The sequence below is a fragment of the Nycticebus coucang genome, chromosome 3 (genome assembly GCF_027406575.1).
Source record: "Nycticebus coucang isolate mNycCou1 chromosome 3, mNycCou1.pri, whole genome shotgun sequence".
Taxonomy (NCBI): Eukaryota; Metazoa; Chordata; class Mammalia; order Primates; family Lorisidae; genus Nycticebus; species Nycticebus coucang.
This window is the reverse complement of record NC_069782.1, coordinates 129,130,609-129,157,828: the sequence shown is the minus strand read 5'-3', so window position 1 is coordinate 129,157,828 and position 27,220 is coordinate 129,130,609. Positions and strand designations below refer to the sequence as shown.

The following is a 27,220-nucleotide window of genomic DNA, read 5'->3' as shown; positions in this document are numbered from 1 at the left end:
GTTTTTACAGAAAAAAAAAAAATGTTTTTACAGAAGTGTCTGGTTGTTTTAGACAGAGCTTATTCAGTTTAAATTTTGAGATTGTGGGTGGCGCCTGTGGCTCAGTGGGTAGGGCACCAGCCCCATATACCACGGGTGGTGGGTTCAAACCCAGCCCCAGCCAAACTGCAACGAAAAAATAGCTGGGTGTTGTGGCAGGCACCTGTAGTCCCAGCTACTTGGGAGGCTGAGGCAAGAGAATCACCTAAGCCCAGGAGTTGGAGGATGCTGTGAGCCGTGTAATGCCATGGCACTCTACCAAGGGTGATAAAGTGAGACTCTGTCTCTACAAAAAAAAAAAAAAAAGAGTGGGACCTCTGTCTCTACTAAATTCTGAGATTGCTTGAGGTCAGGAGTTCAAGACCAGCCTAAGCAATAGCAAGATTCCATGTCTACTAAAAATAGAAAAAATTAGCCAGACCTCATGGTGGGCATCTGTAGTTCCAGCTACTTGGGAGGCTGAGGCAGGAGGATCCATCGATTGAACCCAGGAGTTTGAGATTACTATGAGCTAGGCTGACACCATGGCACTTGAGCCTGGGTAATATAGTGAGACTCTGTCTCTAAATAAATAAATAAATAATAAAACAAAATATAAATAAATCCTGAGCAGGACTGAGAGGCCTTCCCATGACTGGTGGAAATGCTGACTTGTATCCTGTTCCATCTAGGGTTGTTGCCTTCCAACTTGGGACCAGTTTGAAATAAGCAAAGAGTTGCAATACAAATTGTAAGACAGTTTATGACAGCAGATTTATTTATCTTTCTACCCCCAGTTTCTCTGATCATCTCGCCTAAGCCAGAGCAGGTTTGTTCTCATAGCCCAACATTCCATAGCCTGTTGAACCAGAGTTCACTTGATGAGTAAGGGAGTGAATGCTGCAGTCCTCAGCAGTGTGTACCGTAGGGTGGCTTTGCTATCGAAGGACAGCAGATGGCCCAGGCTGTGCCACTCGGCCCCATGAGGAGCCATGGTCAAGATGGGCTCAAATTTTCCTATTTGTCTGTTGCTAGTTCTCTGAAGAATCACCTGGTAGTCATTGCTGACCTTCTGTGCTGAGTGAATTCCAGTGACGTAAACCAGGGCAGAAATGCTGTTTTCCTAGCTTCTTTCATTTCCTTCCTTCCTGAAGCAGATTCACATTGCATTTTCTGATACCTCCTTTCACACAAAGGAAGGAAACTCTTTAGATAGACCTTTATTTTTTTTTTTTTTTTTTTTTTGTAGAGACAGAGTTTCACTTTATGGCCCTCGGTAGAGTGCCGTGGCCTCACACAGCTCACAGCAACCTTCAACTCCTGGGCTTACGCGATTCTCCTGCCTCAGCCTCCCGAGTAGCTGGGACTACAGGCGCCTGCCACAACGCCCGGCTATTTTTTGGTTGCAGTTTGGCCGGGGCTGGGTTTGAACCCGCCACCCTCGGCATATGGGGCTGGCGCCCTACTCACTGAGCCACAGGCGCCGCCCATAGATAGCCCTTTATTATCAAGTACAAGAGAAATGTGCAGTTGCTTTTGAGGTTAAATATTTCTTCTCATTGCTGGGACTTGAAATTTTTTTTTTTTTTTTTGAGACAGAGTCTCAGTATGTCGCCCTCGGTAGAGTGTCCTGGTGTCACAGCTTACAGCAACCTCAAACTCTTGGGCTTAAGGAATTCTCTTGCCTCAGCCTTCCAAGTACCTGGGACTACAGGTGTCCGGAACAACTCCTGGCTGTTTTTTGGTTGCAGTTGTCATTGTTGTTTCTCAAGCCTGGGCTGGGCTGGAACCCACCAGCTTCGGTGTATGTGGCTGGCTCCCTACTCACTGAGCTACAGGCACCAAGCTGGGACTTGAAATTTTTTTTTTTTTTTTTTTTGTAGAGACAGAGTCTCACTGTACCGCCCTCGGGTAGAGTGCCGTGGCGTCACACGGCTCACAGCAACCTCTAACTCTTGGGCTTACGCGATTCTCTTGCCTCAGCCTCCCGAGCAGCTGGGACTACAGGCGCCCGCCACAACGCCCGGCTATTTTTTGGTTGCAGTTTGGCCGGGTTTGGGTTTGAACCCGCCACCCTCGGCATATGGGGCTGGCGCCCTACTCACTGAGCCACAGGCGCCGCCCTGGACTTGAAATTTTTTAAATGAATTCTCATTCCCCAAAGGTAATGTTTTCTGGAAAATTTAATTCCAATTTAAGTTTCCAGATGCTTATGAAAGCATATTCTTTCGAAAGAGACTTTCCTGGGGAGCCCTGCAAAGAGGAACCTCTGTCCCAGCTCATTCCAGGTAGGCAGAGATGTACCTGTGCTGCTCCAGCACTCTCCTGGGCAGAAATGGCATCTGTTTTCTTTTGGTTTAGGAAGCCCCTTCAGAAATTTTGTTCTGGGAGCTCAGAATTTTTTTCTTTTCTTTTCTTTTTTTTTTTTTGAGACAGAGCCTCAAGCTGTTACCCTGGGTAGTGTGCTGTGACATCACAGCTCACAGCAACCTCCAATTCCTGGGCTCAAGCAATTCTCCTGCCTCCGCCTCCCAAGTAGCTGGGACTACAGGTGCCCACCACAACGCCTGGCTATTTTTTGGTTGTAGCCATCATTGTTGTTTGGCGGGCCCGGACTGGATTCAAATCTGCCAGCTCAGGTGTATGTGGCTGGTGCCTTAGCCGTTTGAGCCATAGGCACTGAGCCTCAGAATTTTTTTAAAGAGACAAGGTCTTGCTTTGTTGCCCAGGCTGGAGTACAGCGGTATCATCATAGCTCACTGCAGCTTCAAACTCCTGGGCTCAAGTGATCCTCCTGCCTCAGCCTCCTGAGTCGCTGGGATTACAAGTGTATAGCACCACACCCATCTAACTTTTTCATGTTTTGTAGAGACAGGCTCTCACTATGTTGATTAGGCTGATCTTGAACTCCTAGCCTCAAGCTATCCTCCTATTAGGGGTAGATAGCAGGTGCAGGCCAACAGCCTGAAGCTGGCTAACAGTTTAACACCTTCCACCACAGAAGGGGAGCAAACTTGAAGAGGCCAGTGAACATCTATGAATGTCTAGCATTTAGCCCACCAGGGCAGGAAACTTGAGGTTAGAAACTTTTCCAAGTTTGGAGCATGTGCAGAACCTGGAACTCATGACTCAAGGTGACCTTCAGTCCTACTTGGTCTCATTAGCATAGTAACAGTCACACCACTAATGCCATGACAGTTGACAATTGCCATGGCAACTCCTGGAAGTGACTCTTTAAGGTTAGAAATGGGGAGGGCCCTGAGTTCTAAGAATCCCTACCTCTTTCTGAGAAAAATAAAGAGTATTCTTCCCACTGCTTAGTGGGCCCCGGCCGTAAGAGTAGAGATGAATTAAGACCCCAGGGTCTTGTCCATTCCGAAATAGACCCATCCCTCTTTGGGGATGTGCTTTCACTTTGTTTTCTGCCTTTGCAGTAAAGACTGCTTGTTTGAAATACTTGAGTTTATCTGTGTTTGATCTGTCGCAGACTGGGTCTCAGACTCCATTCCTTGGGAATTCCATGCCATTCCTGATATTCCCGCCTACCACATTGTAGGGATTACAGGTATTGGCCACTGTGCCTGACTTAGAATTTATTTTTTTTAATTATTTTTTATTAAATCATAACTTTGTACATTCATGCATTTATGGGGTTCAGTGTACTGCTTTGATATACAATGTGAAATGCTTACATTGAACTAAGTAACACATCCAGGGGACAAGATGGTTATCTGATGAAAGAGAAAGCTGTTTTGAAGGGGCTTCTGATGGTAGCTGTGGCCTGTAGTAGAGCTAGGCAACCAACTCACAGCACAGCAGGGAGGGCGGCAGGGGAGGAAACACCCTTCTGCCTTGAGAGCTCCTACTGGTGACACCCATTGGCTGATCCCAAGTGGAAGCCAGAGGCCAGGAAGGCCTTGATGCAGTTCATGGGGGTCAGAGAGTAGAGCACAGAGCAGGCTGCAGGATGGACTGGAAGGGCAGAAGTTCAGTATCCTCAGTGTGTACCAAGTTCAGACCTTGACCGGAAATTACTTAGTAAGCCACTTGATATCAGGATCTGTCAGGGTAAAAGTGTCTAGACTTGTAGGTATGTTGCTTATAAAAAATTGCCAAAGTCTCTCAGCCCTTTTATATTCTCTTACATTTTATAAAATATATTTGTTTATTTATTGGTTTATTTTGAAACAGGGTCTCACTCTGTTGCCCTGGGTAGAGTGCCGTGATGTCAGCCTAGCTCACAGTAACCTCAAATTCCTCGGTCCAAGAGATCCTTCTGCCTCAGCCTCCTGAGTAGCTGGGACTACAGGCATGTCCCTCAGTGTCTGGCTAGTTTTTCTGTTTTTGGTAGAGACAGGGGTCTCACTCTTGCTCAGGCTGGTCCTGAACTCCTGACCTCAAGCAATCCTCTTACCTTGTTCTCCCAGAGTGCTAGGATTATAGTCAACAACCATTGCGCCTGGCCTATGAAATATGTTTTTTTTTAAATTTTTTGTGATAAATATACATAACATGAAGTTTACTGTTTTAATTGGTTTTAAAGTATATAGTTCTGTCACACCAATTATTCACATTATTTTTCAGCCATCACCACTATCCACCTGCAGAACATTTTCATTTTCCTAAACGGAAATGTTGTAGTCATTAAACATTAACTCCTCTTCTCCTTTCCCCCAGCTACCACCGTTCTACTTTCTGTCTCCATAAATTTGACCGCTCTGGGTACTTCGTATAAGTGAAGTCTGTGGTATGAGATCTTTTGTGTCTGGCTTATTTCACTTAGCATCGTATCTTTAGGGTTCACCCATGTCGTAACATGGGTCAGAATTTCCTTCCTTTTTAATCTTGAATAATATTCCATTGTATTTTTGTACGACTTTTTTTTTTTTGCTTATCCATTTGGATGCTTGGGTTGCATGATGTACAGTGTAAATTTTATTTCTGAATATGTTGTCATCGATACATTCACTCTTACGGTTTTAACTTTTATGTGTCCAATCCAGTGTCTCTCAAATCTGCAAGGTGAGGAAAGAGCAAGGGCTGAAGGGCTTGCGATGTGGCACATGGACTGGGCTTGAGCAGGAGAGGTGGCTTCATTTGGAGGAGGCAGGGAGTGGGAAGTGTTTCAATAGGTGGAAACTGTCAGTCTACAAAGAAACAAGTTCTGGGCAGAAAGTGTCTTATGGGGGCAGATACCATTCTGTTTGGATAGGACTGCACTGATTATTCTGCACTGTGGCTAGAGAAGTTTAGAAATGTTGGATTACAAAGGATTCTTGGGATCCTGAACTTGGCTCCCAGAAGGGTTTCTGAGAAATTAGTGATGCCTGGTAAACCACATGTTTCCAAGAAAAAGTCTCAACAGTTAAAAAGAAATTCAAAAAGAAAAACTGATGATGATGAAGAGTCGTTAGAGAAAAAGGTTAGAAACACAGGAAAAAGAAATAAAAGTCATTCAAACCATCTGTCTTCTGCAGGACAAACAAAGCATACTAATATAAAACAGATAAAGATAGCACCCAACAAAAGGAAAACCTGGTAACCACTTTCAAAGAGTAGCAGAGAGCATTTGCAAACAATAATGGAATCAGTAATAATAACAATTTTGAGTAATAGTAGTGGAGAAAAAGAAGAAATACAGTATCATCTCAACTTACTGAAAAAAAGATTGCTACAACTTTGTGAAACCCTGAAAGTCCCTCCTGAAAAGCTGAAGGATTTAACTCCTGTGTCAAGTCTACTGGATGTGGAAAGGGCACGGGAGCAAGCTAAGAAAGAAGGTCTGGCATTATTGCAGGAAGAAATAGAAAGAATGGTGGAGACTGCAGAATTGATGACTGAGGATATTCAAAGCCTAAAGAACAAAATGGAAATTCTGGAAAGTGAGTTAGAAGAGGAAGAAAAGACACTAAAACAAGTGCTTCAAATGGAGAGTAGTAGTGTGCTCTCTCTTCCAGAACTTTCTCAGAAAAGTCTCAAAGCACCCACACTTCAGAAAGAAATTTTGACACTAATTCCAAACCAGAATGCTCTTCTAAAGCACTTGGATGTTCTTCATAATTCCTCCCAGATTAAGAACATGTTAACACTCACTGAAGAAGCCTATAAGAAACTGGATGCCACCTGAACAGTTTTTTTCTTAGATTGTCCCATATTAATGTTTATGATTTGTTTTTTTTTCAGTGTTTATGATTTGTAAAGCTATTAACCTATGATGATATTGCAGACGCTGAGGCTTCTATAGGATTTATTATGCCCTGATAGGCACTTTAAAACTAGCCTCTGTAGGTCTATCATTAGTATCCAATGTAGTTCTGAAAACTTTTTAGCGGTTGTCACATCTAGAAAATCAGCATTTATATTGTTGTATCTGCAATTACTTGCCTAAAGCCATTAAAAAGAATAGTAGGCATGACCTAATAGATTATAAGGGTTAAATGGAACTCATTTATTGGTTAAACGTGGAATTGTGGTGTGTAAATTATGTACATACCTAGTATGGAAAAGCATTGGAGTTTGCTATTACTAATTCTGTAGCTGATGGGTTGTATTTTCTGCCTGATCATTTGGAAGATGGAAAATCCTCACTTTTTTACCTTGCTCCTTAGTCTTTTTGGAAAGTAGTTAAGAATTGCCAGGTATGTTTAACTTAGGAGGTAACATCAATATTTTATTTCTTTGGTAGGTAACTGAATCGATTTATTTTCTACTGTCATGAAAGCATATCTTTACTTAAGAAAATTATTTTAAAAGGAACCGTAGCACATTCATTCCCCCTACAATAAAAAACAACCAAAAAAAAAAAAAAACCTTTCTTATAAACCTTTCCCAAGGTATAATTAGCTTTTATATATATGTGTGTGTGAATAAAGTGTCACTTAAATATATCAAAAAAAAACAACACAAAGGATTCTTGGCTAGATTGTCCCAGTCTTTTCTATACTAGTATTTTTTTTATGCCCCTTCAAGAGGGAAATATGGTTTATAGCCTGTCTTGAGTTTGTGATGACCACAGAGCTCTTGCATTTCGGAGCATAAAGATTAGTGTCCTCAGAATATGTTTTGGGAAATGGTAGGGACTAAGCTAAGCTGTCTTGGGGGCAGAGGCTGTAATTTATCGTCCTTCCCCCAACATCTTGAGGTTTCTGAACAAGTCATCAGAGAAGGCTGATTAGTAGGTCACTGCCAAAGGAATTAGCACATAGAAAGTGTTAACATATCCTTGAAGCGCTAAAAAAAAAATCACTGCAAATTTTTTTCTTTTTTCTTTTTTTTATTGTTTGGGATTCATTGAAGGTACAAAGAATTAGGTTACACTGATTGCATTTGTTAGGTAAATTCCCTCTTATAATTGTGTCCTGCCCCCAAGAAATGTATCATACTCTGTGGCCCCCCAGCCCCCTCCCACCTCCCTTCTCTCCACTGCCTCTTTCCTCTACCTCCCACCATGTATTAGGTCATCAAGCTGTTGCACGGGGTAGAGTGCCATGGAGTCATCATAGCTCACAGCAACCTCCAACTCTTGGGCTCAAGTGATCCTCTTGCCTCAATTTTTTTCTATTTTGATAGAGACAGGGTTTTGCTCTTGCTCAGGCTGGTCTCAATCAGTGTTCAGATTTTTTTTTTTTCTTGGTAGGGTAGGTATTTTGGGATAGGAGTTGAATTCTTAAAATAATGGAGAAGAGTCTAAATGCTCCTGTCAGCCACCAACAGTATTAGGGAATAAATAAAGTGTTGGGTAAAAGGTCATCCAATGATTAGTTTACCCAGTAGAGCCAAAGTTTTAGCCTATATGAGAATTTGGCTTGATAAATATTCGTTATGTGTATTTGAAATATTTGAATATGTGAATGAATTGTAGAAAATAGGAAGACCTTGTAAATTCTTAAGCAACTGAGTAATATGTAAAAATTGACATTTTATAAAGATTAATCAGTTTAACTAACACTTTAATGGGGAGAAAAGAATCGTAACGTTGGCTAAGAAAAGAGGGAAAAGATACTTTTAACAATTTTAAGCAGGCTCAGTACCTGTAGCTCAGCGGTTAGGGTGCTAGCCACATACTCTGGGGCTGGTGGGTTTGAACCTGGCCTGGGCCTGCCAAACAACAATGACAACAACAACAAAAATAGCCTGGTGTTGTGGTGGGTGCCTGTAGTCCCAGTTACTTGGGAGCCTGAGGCAAGAGAATGGCATAAGCCCAAGAATTTGAGGCTGCTGTGAGCTGTGACAGCACGGCACTCTACCGACGGTGATATAGTAAGACTCTGTCTCAAAAGTAAATAAATAAATAAAAATAAAAATTCTAAGCAAATATTGAACTCTAGTAAAGATATATATGTTGAAGTTTTGAGGAAAATGTCTATGGTTTATTTTTTATTTTTTAAATTTTTTTGTAGAATTGCCCTTGATAGAGTGTCGTGGCATCACAGCTCACAGCAACCTCCAGCTCCTGGGCTTAGGTGATTCTCTTGCCTCAGCCTCCCCAGTAGCTGGGACTACAGGCGCCCACTGCAATGCCCAGCTATTTTTTGTTGCAGTTTGGCTGGGGCCGGGTTTGAACCTGCCACCTTTGGTATGTGGGGTCGGTGCCCTACTCACTGAGCCATAGGTGCCCCCCTGTTCTTCTTTTTTTTTTTTTTCTTTTAGAGACAGAGTCTCACTTTATTGCTCTTGGTAGAGTTCCATGGCATCACACATCTCACAGCAACCTCCAACTCCTGGGCTTAGGCGATTCTCTTGCCTCTGCCTCCCGAATAGCTGGGACTACAGGTATCCGCCACAATGCCTGGCTATTTTTTTTGTTGCAGTTTGGCTGGGGCTGGGTTTAAACCTGTCACCCTCAGTACATGGGGCCGGCATCCTACCCACTGAGCCACACACCGCCCTATGGTTTATTTTGAAATGCATCAAAATAAAAACTATGCATATATGTGTATATTTGAAATGCATAAAAAAACATGAATTGATAAAGGAATAAAGTGATGGATGATATGTAATAAAGTGGCTGGAGTAAGATATTAATGGAAGAATCTAAATGGTGGGTATACAAATCTTTCACCTTTGCTATTTGGAAAATTTCATAATACAGTGTTGGAGAAACAGAAAAATGTAAGTCGAGAATATTTAGAAGGAAGAACCAATGAGATTTAAAAGAAGCACTAGGGCGGCGCATGGGGCCCAGAAAGTAGGGTGCCAGCCCCATCTACCGAGGGTGGCGGGTTTAAACTGCAACAACAACAACAAAAATAGCCGGGCGTTGTGGCAGGCGCCTGTAGTCCCAGCTACTCAGGAGGCTGAGGCAAGAGAATCGTCTAAGCCCAAGAGCTGAGGTTGCTGTGAGCTGTGACGCCACAGCACTCTACCAAGGGCGACAAAGTAAGACTCTGTCTCTAAAAAAAAAAGCAATGTTTGTAGTGAAAAGAATATAAACAATGAAACACTTGAATTCTGGTCTGGTTTAGGTATTTGTTAGCTACTGAGGTTGAAGAAATTGCTCAGTGGTGGTGCGGGGATTTGAGCCCAGATACCCTGACTCTAGAGCAGGGGTCCTCAAACTTTTTAAACAGGGGGCCAATTCACTGTCCCTCAGACCATTGGAGGGCCGGACTACAATTTAAAAAAGAAACTATGAACAAATTCCTATGCACACTGCACATATCTTATTTTGAAGTAAAAAAACAAAACGGGAACAAATACAATTACACTGCCTCATGTGGCCTGCGGGCCGTAGTTTGAGGACCCCTGGTCTAGAGCCTGGCTGTCTGCCTTGCAGTGTTGCTATCACTTTAGCTCTTAGCGCCCAGTGGATACTCACATGGTAGCTGTTGTTATTAGTGTACTGTCAGCTGTGCAGGGTGAAGGAGAAGTCTGAGGTCTTAACGCTTGACCTGGAAGATTTGTGTGACACTGATATCAGTGTCATACGTAGATAGGCAAGCTGAAAGGTAAAACTGTGGGGAAGAGATGGTTATTCTCGTTTTAGATAAGTAGAACTTGAGATTTTGTTATAGTTTCAACAATATAAAGTTGTTGAAAGTTCAATAAGTTATTTGTTCCTCCAAAATTTGCAAATGTTTTATGTGCTGGGTACTGCTATGGACCACTGAACAGAACAAACAAAATCCCTTCCCTCACAAAGTTTACATTCTAAAAGGTTCGAAGAATTTTCTTTCCAAGGATATTTATATTTCCAATGTGGAAGGACCCTCCAGAGGTGGAAATGCAGGCAGTCAGCAGCAAGGGAAGGAAGTGTGGTTTTCACAGCAAACTTTATTCATGTCCCTGAAATTACTGCCATACAGACAGTAATTTTCTCTGCTTGCTCTCAGGCCCATCTGTGTTCTGATTTCCTCTAAAGGTCTTTTTACTTCCAGCTGGAGTTGGTGGAAGAGCTTATAGAAGCAATTCATGATTAAGTTTCAAAGTACATGCTCAGGCCTTTAAAGTGGCCCTGGCACGAATCATAATAGTTGCTTTTCATAGTGTGTACGGGGCAGAGAAGACAGATGAAATTCATCGTATTATACGTAAAAGAGAGGACATCAAGACCTACTTTCTGGTCTCACGCATGAATCATGTAACTTAGCGAGGCTCCAACTTAAGTTCCCTTCTAGGGTGTGTGTTCCTCAGCGATTACGCACTCATTCCAACAGAGTAGGAGGTCAGTCAGCAAAAGTATTTATTGAGCCAGATTCTTCTCTGCTTCTGAGTCATTTTCTGGGGAGTAAAAAGGTTCTTAGGGAGAAGTTTTAACTCTTTCAGGTCATAAGGATTACTCCTCCTTGTAACAGAGTAGCTCTTAAGTAATCGTATGGGGTTTATGCTAATTCTTTACTTGGTGTTTTAGATAGTGAGGTATATACCTAGTCTGACAGTGAGATGAAGTTTGAGAAAATATAGTGTAAAAAAAGGAAAATAGTATATACCTTGGCCCAACCTTGAGGAGGTTTAATAACATATAGATGGCTAAGAGGTTTGTAAAGTATTCTGTTTGTTTAAAAAAAAATTAAGACACTACCCTTATGCGGAAATCTGACATCTGGCAACTTCAGTTCTCTGGAAGACAGCCAGAAAATAAGAAAGAGGCCTCAGAGCACATAAAAAGTAACTGTTGAAAAACTCTGGCAATGGCACATGCCCTTTATCACCATGGAAGAGTTTGTTAGCCTCTTATTTAAAGCTTGTGTACTTTTATTTATATGGGAACTTTAATAATTTTGGTGGTATATGTGTGCTCTCCCCTTTCTAGCAGATTAAAAGCAGCAATATAGAAAAAGGGTGGAAAAGCTGACAGGGGAAATAAATTGAGAACAAAGTATAGGTTGACATTAAAAGAGAAAGGCCATAAGTTACACAGTACTGGTATTATATATTATAACACAATACAGTAAGGTATGTTCATAATAATGAGCTTGCATCCGTCAGCCAAGAGTAAATTATGTTCGGTATCTCCCATGAAAGAAGTCATTTTAAACATGTTTAAAATTGACCAAGTTTTAGGCAGCTCCTGTGGCTCAAGGTTGATCAAGTTTTGACATGTTGAAATGGCAAGTTCTGTAGTGTTTACTTGAAGTAGCACTTTCTCTGGTGATGTTGTATCAGTGCTATAGATTTGCACTAGTAGTTTATTATGGAAATAATGTTTTGTAGTAACCCACTAACATTTATTGAGCAGCTACTATACTGGCAGCAACCTCCAACTCCTGGGCTTGAGTGATTCTCCTGCCTCCGCCTCCCAAGTAGCTGGGACTACAGGCGCCTGCCATAACACCCAGCTATTATTTGGTTGCGGCCATCATTGTTGTTTGGCGGGCCCCAGCTGGATTCGAACCTGCCAGCTCAGGTGTATGTGGCTGGTGCCTTAGCTGCTTGAGCCACAGGTGCCGAGCCTATTATCTCCACTTTTCTTGGCAAAGAAACTAAAGTCCAGAGAGTTAAGTCCAAAGTGAAATAACTAATAAATAGTGGATCTGGGATTGGGACGTGGGTCTCTGACGCTAGAAGCCTAGTGTTTCACATTCACATACGCTATTCCTTTAGCATGTAATTATCATTAGTTTTTTTTTTTTTTTTTTTTTAGAGAGAGTGACTCTTACTTTTTTACCCTTGGTAGAGTACCGTGGCATCACAGCTTACAGCAACCTCCAACTCCTGGGCTTAAGCAAGTCTCTTGCCTTAGCCTCTCAAGTAGCTGGGACTACAGGTGCCCACCATAACGCCTGGCTATTTTTTTTTGGTTGTCGTTGTCATTGTTGTTTGGCAGGCCCTGTCTGGGTTCAAACCCACCAGCTTCAGTGTATGTGGCTGGTGCCCTAGCCACTGAGCTACAGGCCCCGAGCCATATCATTAGGTTTTTTAATACTTTTATTTGAGACAGAGTCTCATTCTGTCACCTTAGGTAGACTGCCAAGGTATCATAGCTCACAGCAATCTCTAATTCTTGGACTCAAGTGGTTAGAGCTCTAACTCTTGCCTCAGCTTCCCAAGTAGCTGGGACTTAAGGCACCTGCCACAATGCCTGGCTAATTTTTCTATTTTTAGTAGAGATGAGGTCTCACTCTTGCTCAGGCTAGTCTTGAACTCCTAACTCAAGCATTCTACCTGCCTCAGCCTCCCAGAGTCTTAGGATTACAGGCGTGAGCCACTGTGCCTGACCCAAGTTCTTTTAATACTGAAAGAAAATCTGTGGTAGGAGAGGACAGAGGATGTGAGAAATGCTACTAACCACTCCTCCTTTCCACCATGGACCCAAGTCATCTCATTATAGAAAAAAGACCCATTAACACAGAGATAAGCTACTTTTACTCAACGTACAAAGTAAATAGGTAGTGTTTAACTGTGTTGCATGATTCATTAAAATCTTATATGTACTCATCATTAATATGCTGAATTGTTTATTCTGTGCCTAGTATGTTTGGCCACATCTGTGTTTTCTTAAATTGTAAATTAACAGAGCTACTACCCTCTCCCCTCCCCTCCCTTCCCTTCTCATCTTACTTTGTCACCCTGGTAGAGTGCTGTGGCATCATAGCACTCTGGGCTCATGTGATCCTCTGGCCTCAGCCACCCAAGAAGCTGGGACTACAGGTGCCTGCCACAACACCTGGCTATTTTTATTTATTTATTTATTTATTTATTTATTTATTTATTTTATTTATTTATTTTTTGAGACAGAGTCTCACTATGTCACCCTCAGTAGAATGCCATGGCATCAGCTCAGTGCCTGTGGCTCAAGCGGCTAAGGCGCCAGCCACATGCACCTGAGCTCGTGGGTTTGCATCTAGCCCAGTACCGCCAAACAACAATGACGGCTACAACTAAAAAAAAAAAAAATTGGCAGGCGCCTGTAGTTCCAGCTACTTGGGAGGCGGAGGCAGGAGAATTGCTTGAGCCCAGGAGTTGGAGGTTGCTGTGAGTTGTGATGCCCGGCACTCTACCCAGGGCTACAGCTTGAGGCTCTGTCTCAAAAAAAAAAAAAGAATGCCATGGCATCTTAGCTCACAGCAACCTCAAACTCTTAATCTTAAGTGATTCTTTTGCCTCAGCCTCCCAAGTAGCTGGGACTACTGGTGCCCACCACAATTTTTAAAGTTTTATTGACAATCATCTGAAAATTATGTGCTTGTTATTGTTGTTTAGCAGGCCAGGGCCGGGTTCTAACCCACCAGCCCCAGTGCATGTGGCCAGCTGGCACAACCCTCTTATCTTTTTTTCTATTAGGCATTTAATGCTTTTTGATGTGATTATAGTTGTATGTGAGATGAAAGTTAGAATCCTTATCTCCACTTACACCAAGTGAGTACTTGGGAAGAATGAAGAGAAACAGACATGGGGCCTGGACAGTCTGGAGAGCTTTAACTGCTCCTTGTAAAAGATCTAAGGAGAAAGACAGCTCTGATTGTGGCTGATTATGTGCAGGCAGACTGCCCTCTACTTATGTCCTCTCTTTCTGTTGCCGTGGCACATACATGTCGACATGATGGACAGCACGGACACCATAACAGTGCAAGGACATGCTTTGAGGTCGAGCCACAGACTTCTTTGCACTGAAGACACATACTGGGTCTGGTACAATGTACAGAATCTTGTCCGGAGGCACCATCTATTATACATAGAACTTCCTTCTTTTTACAGAGTTTACATTTCATTATGTTTTAAATCTCAGGCCTTAAAGTGTGGTCCTACTTTTGATCTTCAGGTCATGTTACAATTTTTTTGCAGACATGATCCCAGTAGGTAGGAGCCAGAATGTCCTCAGTTTGTGTCCTGGCCCTGCTGCTGTGAGTTCTGTGCTCTTGGATAAATTACATTTTCTAAACTTACTGAGCCTTGCAATATCTTAATCTTTGATGGTTATGAGAAATAAATGAATGTCATATTTGAAATGTCTACTTTTTTTTTTTTGAGATAGAGTTTCACTTTGTCGCTCTTGGTAGAGTCCCGTGGCATCATAGCTCACAGCAACCTCAAACTCTTGGGCTCAAGCAATTCTCTTGTCTTAGCCTCCCAAGTAGCTGGGACTACAGGCACCCACCATAATGCCTGGCTATTTTTAGAGACGCGGTTTCGCTCTGGCTCAGACTGGTCTCAAACCTGTGAGCTCAGGCAATCCACACCCTTCAGTCTCTCAGAGAGTTAGGATTATTTATTATTTATTTATTTATTTATTTATTTATTTATTTATTTGAGACAGAGTCTCATTCTGTTGCCCTGGATAGAGTCTGTGGTATCACAGCTCACAGCAACCTCAAACTAATGGGCTCAAGCAATCCTCTTGCTTCAGCTTCCCTAGCAGCTGAGACTACAGGTGCCTGCCACAACACCCAGCTAGTTGCTCTTGCTCAGGCTGGTCTCAAACTCATGAGCTCAAGCAATCCACCCACTTCAGCCTCCCAGAGTGCTAGGATTATAGACGTGAGCTATCATACCTGGCCCCAAATCCCTACTTTTTTTTTATTTTTTTGTTTCAAATCCCTACTTTTTAAATAGTGTTTTTTAAAAGCATTGTGCTTTCTGGTGCTTTAAAATTGTTAGTTTCCTTACTGCCCTCTTCAGGCATTCTGAAAAGCCTACATTTGCTGACTTGAATCTGTTCTGTCACTCAGAGGTATAGGTCATGTTTTGTTAAATTCTAAAATTCCTTTGAGAATCAAATGAAAAATATATGAGAAAATTTATATTTTTAAAGAAATAAGTGAGAAAGTACTTAGACTTTTTTTTTTTTTTTAGAGACAGAATCTCACTTTATGGCCCTCAGTAGAGTGCTGTAGTGTCACAGCTCACAGCAACCTCCAACTCCTGGGCTTATTCTCCTGCCTCAGCCCCCCGAGTAGCTGGGACTGCAGGTGCCCACCACAACACCTGGCTATTTTTTGTTGCAGTTTGGCCAGGGCCGGGTTTGAACCCGCCACCCTCGGTATATGGGGCTGGCACCCTACCCACTGAGCCACAGGCGCGGCCCAGTACTTAGACTTTTTAAAAATATAAATTACAAATTTACTTGTTGGGCTTTGACTTCATTGTAAGTACCTCTTTATATCTTAAAGTTTGTCATTCTCTCCAAAGTAGATCTGTATTATGATATCTTAAATATTGATTCTTTCTGTTTCCTTCGACCTTTCTTTCCAGGTTATAAAACATGGAGGCTGGCTCGGTTGTTCGAGCCATTTTTGACTTCTGCCCTAGTGTATCAGAAGAGCTGCCACTTTTTGTGGGAGATGTTATTGAGGTGTTGGCAGTTGTGGATGAATTTTGGCTTCTAGGAAAGAAGGAGGATATTACAGGTAAGAGACCCCCGTTCCTCATGTACACAATGGACCATAGACTGTCCTTTCCTTCCTTGTTAAAAATAAAGATTAAATGGGAAGCCCAAATTAATAAACTCAAATCCTGGCTCAGCACCTATAGTTCAGTGGTTATGGGGCCGGCCACATACACTGGAGCTGGTGGTTTCAAACCTGGCCTGGGCCTGCTAAACAACAATGACAACTACAATAGAAAATAGCTGGGCGTTGTAGCGGGCACCTGTAGTTCCAGCTACTTGGGAGGCTAAGGCAAGAAAATCACTTAAGCCCAAGAGTTAGAGGTTGCTGTGAGGGCGACATACTGAGACTGTCTCAAAAAACAAAAAAATAAACTCAAATCCTTGTTTTTTTCTTCTGTGCTACTACTATGGTCTCCACCAGTGAGGGGAAGTTTCTATTATTCCATCGCTCCTTAGCAATTCCTTCAAGAGATTGAATGGTTTGACCCCAGCTACCTCAGCTTTTTTCTTTTCTTTTTATAGACAGAGTCTCACTATGATGCCCTGGGGTAGAGTGCTGTGCTGTCATAGCTCACAGCAACCTCAAACTCTTGGGTTCAAGCAATCCTCCTGCCTCAACCTGCCAAGTAACTGGGATTTTGGCGCCCACCACAACACCTGACTAATTTTTCTACTTTTAAGTAGAGACAGGGTCTTGCTTTTGCTCAGGCTAGTCTCAAACTCCTGAGCTCAAGCAATCCCATCCACCTCAGCCTCCCAAAGTGCTAGTCTTTATTTTTTTTTTTTTTAACTTGTGAACTTCCCAAGCAAAGCCTCAGCCCTTTTCTATCCAAGTCCTGTTTTGTTGTTTGTTTGTTTGTTTGAGACAGACTCTCACTCTCTTGCCCTGGGTAGAGTGCCATGGTGTTATAGCTTACAGCGATCTTCTAGCCTCATCCTCTTGAGTAGCTGGGACTATAGGTACCTACCACAATGTGCAGCTAATTTTTCATTTTTTAGTAAAGACAGGGTCTTGATCTTGTTCAGGCTGGTCTCAAACTCCTGAGCTCAAGTAATCCACCCTTCTTGGCCTCCCAGAGTGCTAGGATTACAGGCATGAGCCACCACCCCAGCCTTCTATCCAAGTCTTTACCTTTCCTTCCTTTTCCTTTCCCAGATCTTTATTCTTTGGATCAGTATTATTATTTCTGTTCTCAAGATAATGCATTAGCCTGGTGTGGTAGCTCACGCTTATAGGCATGAGCCACTCTGCCCAGCCATGAAAAGTTTACGTCTAGGCTTGGTGCCTGTAGCTCAAGTGGCTAAGGTGCCAGACACATACACCAAAGCTGGTGGGTTCGAATCCAGCCTGGGCCTGCCAAACAACAATGACACCTACAACCACAAAATAGCCAGGCGTTGTGGCAGGTACCTATAGTCCCAGCTACTTGGGAGGCTGAGGCAAGAGAATCCCTTAAGCCCAGGAGTTGGTGATTGCTGTGAGCTGTGATGCTACGGCACTCTACCTCTCAACATAAGCTCCATCACTTTCTAGACACTTGTATAAGCAATGATACCAGACATTTAGTTCAACACTAAAAAACTGAGCGTCCTGGGAATTTAACTATGCTAATGTAGTCCCCCTCCTTTCTAATTAACTTTAACTGAAGAAAAATGGGTGCCCTTTAAAGATTTCTTATGATTGGAGGCCAAGTAGGGTGGCTGAGACCTATAATCCTAGCACACTGGGAGACTGAGGCGGGTGGACTGCTTGAGCTCAAAAGTTTGAGTACAAGACCAGCCTGAGCAAGAGTGAAACCTATCTCTACTAAAAATAGAAAAAACTAGCCAGTGTTGTGGTGGGCACCTATATAGTCCCAGCTACTTGGAAGGCTGAGGTAAGAGGAGTTCTTTTTTTGGGGGGGGGGGGGGCGGGGGGACGGCGCCTGTGGCTCAGTCGGTAAGGTGCCGGCCCCATATACCGAGGGTGGTGGGTTCAAACCCGGCTCTGGCCGAACTGCAACAAAAAAATAGCTGGGCATTGTGGCGGGCGCCTGTAGTCCCAGCTACTCGGGAGGCTGAGGCAAGAGAATCGCTTAAGCCCAGGAGTTGGAGGTTGCTGTGAGCTGTGTGAGGCCACGGCACTCTACCGAGGGCCATAAAGTGAAACTGTCTCTACAAAAAAAAAAAAAAAAAGGAGTTCTTTTTTTGGAGACAGAGTCTCACTTTGTCGCCCTCAGCAAGTACCCTGGTATCATAGCTCACAGCAACCTCAAACTCTTGGGCTCAAGTGATTCTCTTGCCTCAGCCTCCCGAGTAGCTGGGACTACAGGCACTCACCACAATGCCCGGCTATTTTTTAGAGATAGGTCTCTTGCTCATGCTGATCTTGAACTGATCTCAAGCAATCCTCCCACCTCAGTTTCCCAGAGTACTAGGATTACAGGTGTGAGCCACTGAGCTCCACTGCATGACCTCGGCTCTTGACTATTCCGCTTTTGCTTTGGACCACTTCCATGTCTTGGTAGCCATTGCTTTGATTGTGCTTTGTCTTCAGAATCATACTGGTAAAACCATTTTTCATCTCCTTTTACAATTGAAGAAATCCCTCAAGATCTTCATCCTACTTGTGTAAAATTTCCATTGAAAGTTCTCCTCTTGTCTGCAGCTGCTCTGGGTATAAAAATGGTTTTGATACCTGTAGAGTGGAAAGTTTGCTCAACTTTGATTTTTCAGTTTGACAAGCTGAACCAGTTAAGATATCTATGGTGTTGGCTATTGTTTCTGCTGTTTTTGTTTGTTTGTTTGTTTTTTAGAAACAGAGTCTCACTTTATCGCCCTTGGTAGAGTGCTGGGGCATCACAGCTCTCAGCAACCTCCAGCTCTTGGGCTTAGGCGATTCTCTTGCCTCAGCCTCCTGAGTAGCTGGGACTACGGGCACCTGCCATAACACCTGGCTATTTTTCTTTGTCGCAGTTTGGCCAGGGCTGGGTTTGAACCCGCCACTCTCCGTATATGAGGCTGGTCCCCTACTTACTGAGCCACAGGCGCTGCCCTGTTTTTGCTGTTAATCGTTGGTCCTCTTCAATTAGAGCAAAAACAAGGTTAATTTTTTTCTCACAAATTGATATGGATAGTTTGCTGCTTGGGGTTTCATCTTCAACATCTTCTCATCCCTACTTAAGACGAGTTAATCCGTTTGTGAACAATGATTTCTTTGGAGCATTGTCCCCATAAGCTTTTTGTAAAGCATCAGTGGTTTCACCATTTTTCTTTTTTTTTTCTCTTTTCTTTTCCTTTTTCTTTCTTTCTTTCTTTTTTTTTTGAGACAGAGCCTCAAGCTATCACCTTGGGTAGAGTGCTGTGGCATCACAGCTCACAGCAACCTCCAACTGCTGGGCTCAAGCGAGTCTTCTTCCTCTGCCTCCCAAGCAGCTGGGACTACAGGTGCCCGCCACAATGCCCGGCTATTTTTTGGTTGCAGCTGTCATTGTTGTTTGGCAGACCCAGGCTGGATTTGAACCCACCAGCTCAGGGGTATGTGGCTGGCGCCTTAGCCACTTGAGCCACAGGCGCCAAGCCTTTGTTTTGTCTTTTCGTTTGTTTGTTTGTTGGTTTTTTTTTTTTTTTTTTGAGGCAGAGTCTCCCTATGTCATCCTCGGTGGAATTCTGTGGTGTCACAGCTCACAGCAACCTCAAACTCTTAGGCTTAAGTGATTCTCTTGCCTCAGCCTCCCATGTAGCTGGGACTACAGGCTCCTGCCACAACACTCAGCTGTTTTTTTGTTGCAAGTGTCATTGTTGATTTTAGCTGGCCTGGGCCGGGTTTGAACCTGCCAGCCTCAGTGTATGTAGCCAGAGCCCTACCCACTGAGCTAGGGGCGTAGCCTTTTTTTTTTTTTTTTTTTTGTTGAGACAGGGTCCCACCCTATGCCCCTGAGCAGAGTGCAGTGGGCGTGGTAGCTCACCACAACCTCAGACTCGGGCTGCGGGCACCCCGCTGCCTCAGCCTCCGGAAGCCGCTGGGATTACAGGCGCTCGCCGCGGCGCCCGGCTGGGTTTTTCCATTTTTTTCACGAGTCGGGGTCTCACTGTCGCTCAGGCGAGTCGCGAACTCCTGAGCTCAAGCGATTCTCCCTCCTCAGCCTCCCACAGTGCTGGGATTACAGGCGTGAGCCACCGCGCCCGGCTGCCGTTTTTTTTTTTTTTTTTTTTTTTTTAGACAATCTTACTTGGTTGCCCTTGAAAGAATGCTATGGTGTCATAGCTCACAGCAACTTCTGATTGTTGGGCTCAAGCGATTCTCTTGCCTCAGCCTCCCAAGTAACTCGGACTGTGGGTGCCCACCACAACATCTGGCTATTTTTAGAGGCAGCATCTTGCTATAGCTCAGGCTGGTCTCCAACTTGTGAGCTCGGGTGATCCACCTGCCTCGACCTCCCAGAGTGCTAGGAATACAGGCGTGAGCCACTGTGCCTGGCTGGTTTCACCATTTTTCTACCCAAGCTTCACTGTAACTTTGTTGTTTGTTCTTGCCTCAGTTTCAGCAGAACTCACAGTGCTCTGATGGGGACTCTTTTCAAACTAATGTCTTATCTTTCTTAGTACCTCCAACTAGATCCTGTTCAGACATGTGTAATGAGTTAGTATGAGTTTATTTTAGTGTCCCCAAAATTGAAATCCGTGCATAACTTTTCAAAATACATATTTTCCATGAACTTTTAAAAGACCCCTAGTATTATTTTTTATAATTTCAGGTTAATGTGAGGGTACAACAAGGGATTCCTTGTATTTATGTAAGCCTGGGTCAGAGTAGGTAAGCAGTCCTTGGAGCAGACTCTGTTGACATTTAATTCACATTTGGGAGATCAATGGATTATTTCCCAGTAGAAATGATATTTCAGCTGAGACAAAAATGATGAGTAGGAGTTAGCAGGGCAAAGAGAATAGAGAGAGGGAAATGCTTGTTGAAAGTCCCTGCAGTGAGAGAGAACATGGAGGGACTGAGCAAAGTTCAGTACAGGATGAGGTCTGAGTGGCTGAGGGAGGAAAGGTGGGCCAGAGAGAGGAGTGGAGGATAGAATATGCCGTGGTTAAGGACTGAAGGAAATGAGAAGCTGTGAAAGTACTTTGACCATGGTCAGATTTGAATTTTAGAAAGCTCATTGCTGTAGATTAAAGAGTGATCAGAAGGGGCAAAATTGGAGGCAGGAGGCCAGTCAGGAGGTTGCAGGAGTAATCTTGGGGCGAGGTGTGACAGCTTGGACCAAAGGGGATGGGTCTGGGTCTGGGTCTGGAAATAGTGGATACAGAGGAGATATTTAGAAAGTAGAATCAATTAAACTTCCTTAATCTTTCCAGCTGGCAAGCCCTGTCTTTCTACCACCATCTCCATTGAGCCACAGGCGCCGCCCGACCACCATCTATTAAAATCCTACCCATCTTCAAATTCAAATACTGCCTTTTTCATATTCTTTTTTTTTTTTTTTGGATTTTTTATTTTTTATTAAATTATAACTTTATACATTGATACATTTATGGGGTTCAGGGCATTATTTTGATATACAATATGAAATTCTTACATTGAACTAAGTAACACATCCATCACAATTATACTCATTTCTTTGTTTTTTTTTTTTTTTTAGAGACAGAGTCTCACTTTATCACCCTCGGTAGAGTGCCATGGCATCACAGCTCACAGCAACCTCCAACTCCTGGGTTTAGGCAGTTCTCTTGCCTCAGCCTGGGACTACAGGTGCCTGCCACAATGCCCGGCTATTTTTGTTGTTGTTGTTGCAGTTTGGCTGGGGCTGGGTTTGAACCCACCACCCTCGGTGTATGGGGCCAGTGCCCTACTCACCAAGCCACAGGTTCTGCCCTACAATTATACTCATTTCTTAATAGTTTTGAAATGTACCATTGCATTATGCACATTAGGTGAGGTCCCCCCAAATGCCCTCCCCTCTTCTCTCTCTCCTCTTGCCTTCCACTTTCTGGACTATAGTTCTATTTTGCCGTTCTTCATGTTGTTCTCGACCCATTCTCTACCCTCTCTGAACTTCCATAGCAATTTTTTTTTTTTTTTTTTTTTTGTAGGAACAGAGTCTCACTGTACCGCCCTCGGGTAGAGTGCTGTGGCGTCACATGGCTCACAGCAACCTCTAACTCTTGGGCTTAAGCGATTCTCTTGCCTCAGCCTCCGGAGCAGCTGGGACTACAGGCGCCCGCCACAACGCCCGGCTATTTTTTTGTTGCAGTTTGGCTGGGGCTGGGTTTGAACCCGCCACCCTCGGCATATGGGGCTGGTGCCCTACTCACTGAGCCACAGGCGCCACCCAGCAATTTATATACTTATGTTGTGACACTGGATTTCAGGTTTGAATTACAGTAGAACCTCTATAAATTGACCACCGAAAGGGCTGTAACAAACTGGTCAATGTGTAGAGGTGGTCAACATAAGGAGCTAGGCCTCCTGTATTGATACCTGCATGTGGTGCATGTCAGGGCTATGAAAATTAGGTCAACTTAAGGAGGTGGTCAGCTGTGGAGGTTCTACTGTATTATTTATTTATTTATTTTTTATTTATTTTTTTTTTTGTGGTTTTTGGCCGGGGCTGGGTTTGAACCCGCCACCTCCGGCATATGGGACCAGCGCCCTACTCCTTGAGCCACAGGCGCTGCCCCCTGTATTATTTATATTTGAATTAGACTTTTATTTTTTTTTTGAGATAGAATCTCAAGCTGTTGCCCTGGATAGAGTGCCATGGCATCACAGCTCACAGCAACCTCATACTCCTGGATTTAAACAATTCTCTTGCCTCAGCCTCCCAAGTAGCTGGGACTATAGACGCCCACCACAATGCCTGGTTATTTTTTGGTTGTATTTGCCATTGTTATTTGGCAGGCCCAGGCTGGATTCGAACCCACCAGCTCCAGTGTATATGCTCGGCACCCTACCGCTGAGCTACAGGTGCTGAGCCTGAATTAGACTTTTTGTCTAAACTAGATTTTAAGATTTCTTAAGACCAAAACTGTCTTTCTTACATTTCCCTTCACAGGGTGCTTTGCATGTATAGTTGTATCCAAAAAATACTTACTGAATGGAATTGTATTCACTATGTTCTGCAGGCAACTAATATTGTGCACTGTACTTTTTCTACAGCAGATCTTCAATTATGAATATTCAGTGAGTTTTCAAGTCAAGGCCTACAAATGGATACAGTAAAGTCCTTTTATGTAGACAGAAAAAGAAATTTTAATATTAAAAGAAAATTCAGTATTGAATTTCAATATTCAGTATGTTTTCTTTTATTTTCAGGACAATTCCCCAGCAGTTTTGTGGAAATTGTGACCATTCCCAGTCTGAAAGAGGGAGAGAGACTGTTTGTCTGTATCTGTGAATTTACATCTCAAGAGTTGAACAGTCTTCCCCTCCATCGAGGTAAGCACCTCATCAAAGAGTAGACTATTGGAAATTAGACTGATGCAATTTGCCCATATTTTATTTTTTGAGAGTTTCTTTATACTCAGCCTCTACCTTTGTTCTGTATACTTTTTTTGCCAGTGAATATTGGGAAGGCAGGTAGAAACAGATCAAGAGATTATAGCAGGAATCTTGTCTGTCCTTATAGCTCTCCCAGTGGAGATCTGTAGTCCATGTCAGACCAGCCCCAGATTGAACAGAGAAAGGACAAGAGCATAGTGACTCCTGCCAGACCTGTGCAGAGGGCGTGGATAGCCTGGACTTTAATCTGGTAGCATGACTGTCTGAGAGATTCTTAGGAAGACCTGGACATCTTGAGTCATCTATACCAAGACTGACTCAAGGTCAGACCAGGTCCTAGAATCTATAGATCTTATCTGGACTACCTTTTAACCAATTAAGCTCAACAAGCTTAAAGTTGTAAGTAAAATCCAAAGGAAGAGGATGCAGGGCAGGGAATACATAAGGTAGCAAGGAAGGAAGGAAGGGAAGGAGATGAACTAATTATGGGTGGTTTTATCTTGTTCTCTGCTCTGTGATATTCTACTGTCAAGAAACACACTGGCCCGTCAGCTTTTCAACTGTGCCTTTCACGTCTCTTTCAGCCCTATGTGTCTTCTGATTGGAAGACACCAGCCGTTGAGGCTGGGGAAGTTATAAGTGTACTTATGCAATTTATATTTTTCTAGGAAACTTAGCTAAGACATAGCAGTGATTTTAATTTTTGTTTTCTATATATGACAGGTCACATCAATAGGCATTGATTTTGCTAGTTGGAAATGAGATGACTAAAAAAATGAAAGTATTGGTTTTTTTTATCATATATAGTTTATCAAACTTGAGTCTAGGCTTCCCTATTTTCAAGTCGAGTGCTTGAGATGGTCCTTCTACTACCTAGACTGAAAGTTGTGTTTTCCATTGGATCAGCTCATGTGCAGTGGACCTTCCTGTATCCCTGTGCTCTGGTACTGCTAATCCTGGTCCCTGTTGTATCTCTATCTTTCCTTAGGAACCCTCAGTGTAGCTTCTCCTCTCTGTGTAAACAAAGCATTGGCAAAAGAAAATGTCAAGAGAGGACTTGGAAACCTTAAGAATATGTGAGAGTTCCATTGTGTTTTACCAGCTGCCTTTTTAGTTAATTGTTATTTATTTATCTTTAAGAAGCATCATTAGGATTAATAACAGAAAAAAATGATGTACAGTAGAACTTCCGTAGTTCACCACCTTCATACAGTGACCACCTCCTTAAGTTGACCTAATTTTCATAGACTGGACGTACACCACATGTACGCATCAGTACAGGAGGCCTAGTTCCTTATGTCGACCACTTCTGTATATTGACCAGTTTGTTTTAGTCCTTTGGGTGATCAGCTTATAGTGGTTCTACTGTATATATTTAGAGCAGGCGATACAGCTTAGGAGATAAGAATTCTGACGACCTTAGGTGTATATCCAAGTCCACCACTTTATAGCTGTAACTTTGAGGTAGTTACTTAAGCCTTAGTTTTCTTATCTACAAAATGAAAATGATAATACCCACTTTATGGTAATTTTGGGGATTAAAGGAGATTATACATATAAAGTATCCAGCAGTTGGTAAGCACTCGATAAATATTAGCTATTTTTATTAGTCTTTACTGAGGTTGTTAGGTTTTGTGAGGACATTCATTTTTCCAGGGAGATTCTGCCTGGAATTAGAACCACCAGCAGTTCTTCCAGAAGGTGTCACTCTTCCTCCTTTTCCAGAAGCTATCCAGTTGAGGACGGTTCCTTGTGTATTGAGTTACAGATACACTGAGAAATAGGACTGTTTCTTAAAGGAAAGGTCAATACAGATGGCCAGTGCCCCTGACTGTCCTAAAAAACAGAGAGAGGGAAAAAAAGTGAAAAGCAAAAAAATCCCCAGAAATGAAACGAGAGTATGACAAAAAAAAAAGAGAGGAAAAAATTAGTATTATGGGAAATAATGGAATATCACTAATTAATACTTGACTCCCATAACACAGAATGCTTATCTTGTGCTTCTACTCTCACGTTTCTAGGCCATCTCCTTCCCCCAAACAAAAGGCCAATAATAAATGAATTGATAGGCCGGACATAGTGGCTCATGCCTGTAATCCTAGCACTCTGGGAGGCCGAGGTGGGTGGATTGCTTGAGCTCACAGGTTCGAGACCAGCCCGAGCCAGAGCAAGACCCTGTCTCTAAACATAGCCAGGCGTTGTGATGGGCACCTATAGTCCCAGCTACTTGGGAGGCTGAGGCAAGAGAACCACTTGAGCCCAAGAGTTTGAGGTTGCTGTGAGCTATGACACTACGGCACTCTACCGAAGGTGACAAAGTGAGGCTCTGTCTCAAACAAACAAATAAATAAATAAATTGATAGATGGTACTTATCAGTCAAAGCATGTGTTGTAAATGTAAGGTGTGACTCTGAGATACCAGTATTAAAGTTCTGACACGGCTCAAGTGGAAACTTAAATATAATAAGATCCTGTATGCAGTCAGTCTGCACAAAGGACGTAGTTCCCTGGGTGTTTAGAGAGAGCCAGGGAGGATCCTAATACTGCAGTCAGATTGCTTATCTCGGATTCTTTTTATTTATTTATTATTAAATCATAGCTGTGTACATTAATGCCATTATGGGGCACCATACACTGGTTTTATATACCATTTGACATATTTTCATCATACTGGTTAACATAGCCTTCCTGGCATTTTCTTAGTTATTATGTTGAGACATTTACACTCTACATCCAGTAAGTTTCACATGTACCCTTGTAAGATCTACACCATAGGTGTGATCCCACCAATCACCCGCCCATCCTCCCCCCTCCCCGCCCCTACCTCTTACCCTTCCCCATAGTCTTAGGTTATAATTGGGTTATAGCTTTCATATGAAAGCCATTAATTAGTTTTATAGCAGGGCTGAGTACATTGGATACTTTTTCTTCCATTCTTGAGATACTTTATTAAGGAGAATATGTCCCAGCTCCATTCATATAAACATGAAAGAGATAAAGTCTCCATCTTTCTTTAAGGCTGCGTAATATTCCATGGTGTACATATACCAAATTTATTAATCCGTTCATGGATCAATGGGCACTTGGGCTTTTTTCATGACTTAGCAATTATGAATTGGGCTGCAATAAGTACAAATTCTGGTACAAATTACTTTGTTATAATGTGATATTGGTCTTCTGGGTATATACCTAGTAGAGAAATTGTAGGATTCAATGGCAGTTCTATTTTTAGATCCCTAAGTGTTCTCCAAATATCTTTCCAGAAGGAAAATATTAGTTTGCATTCCTACCAGCAGTGTAGAAGTGTTCCATTTTCTCCATATCCATGCCAACATCTCTGGTTTTGGGATTTTGTGATATGGGCTAACCTTACTGGAGTTAGATGATATCTCAAAGTAGTTTTGATTTGCATTTCTCTGATGATTAAGGATGATGAACATTTTCTCATATGTCTGTAGGCTGTGTGCCTGTCTTCTTCAGAGAAGTTTCTCTTCAAGTTCCTTGCCCAGCCCAAGATGGGATCACTTGTTCTTTTCTTGCTAATACGTTTAAGTTCTCTGTGGATTCTGGTTATTAAACCTTTGTCGGAGACACAACCTGCAAATATCTTCTCCCATTCTGAGTGCTGTCTGCTTGCTTCACTTACTGTGTTCTTGTCTGTGCAGAAGCTTTTTAGTTTGATCAGGTCCCGGTAGTGTATTTTTGATCTGCTTCAATTGCCCGGGAGGGGGGTCCTCCTCATAAAATATTCACCCCGGCCAATTTCTTCAGGAATTTTCCTTGCACTTTCTTCTAGTGTTTTTATAGTTTAATGTCTTAAGTTTAAATCTTTAATCCAGTGAGACTCTATCTTAGTTAATGGTGAAAGGTGTAGGTCCAGTTTCAGTCTTCTACAGGTCGCCAGCCAGTTCACCCAGCACCATTTGTTAAATAGGGAATCTTCTCCCCACTGA

At 42.8% G+C, this 27,220-nt stretch overlaps 1 protein-coding gene and 1 pseudogene across 2 annotated transcripts in view; both read left to right on the top strand.

Annotated features, from left to right (window-relative positions):
• The window catches only part of DNMBP (dynamin binding protein), a 132,337-nt gene that overhangs the window by 27,761 nt on the left and 77,356 nt on the right, over nt 1-27,220 (top strand). For both annotated transcript variants that reach the window (XM_053582926.1, XM_053582925.1), the window contains 2 exons: nt 15,649-15,803; nt 23,082-23,204. In XM_053582926.1, coding sequence (XP_053438901.1) covers nt 15,659-15,803; nt 23,082-23,204 — 268 coding nt within the window. In that variant the 5' untranslated portion in view covers nt 15,649-15,658. The remainder of the gene's footprint in view (nt 1-15,648; nt 15,804-23,081; nt 23,205-27,220) is intronic.
• Nucleotides 5,342-6,145, top strand: LOC128580695 (centromere protein Q-like; annotated as a pseudogene).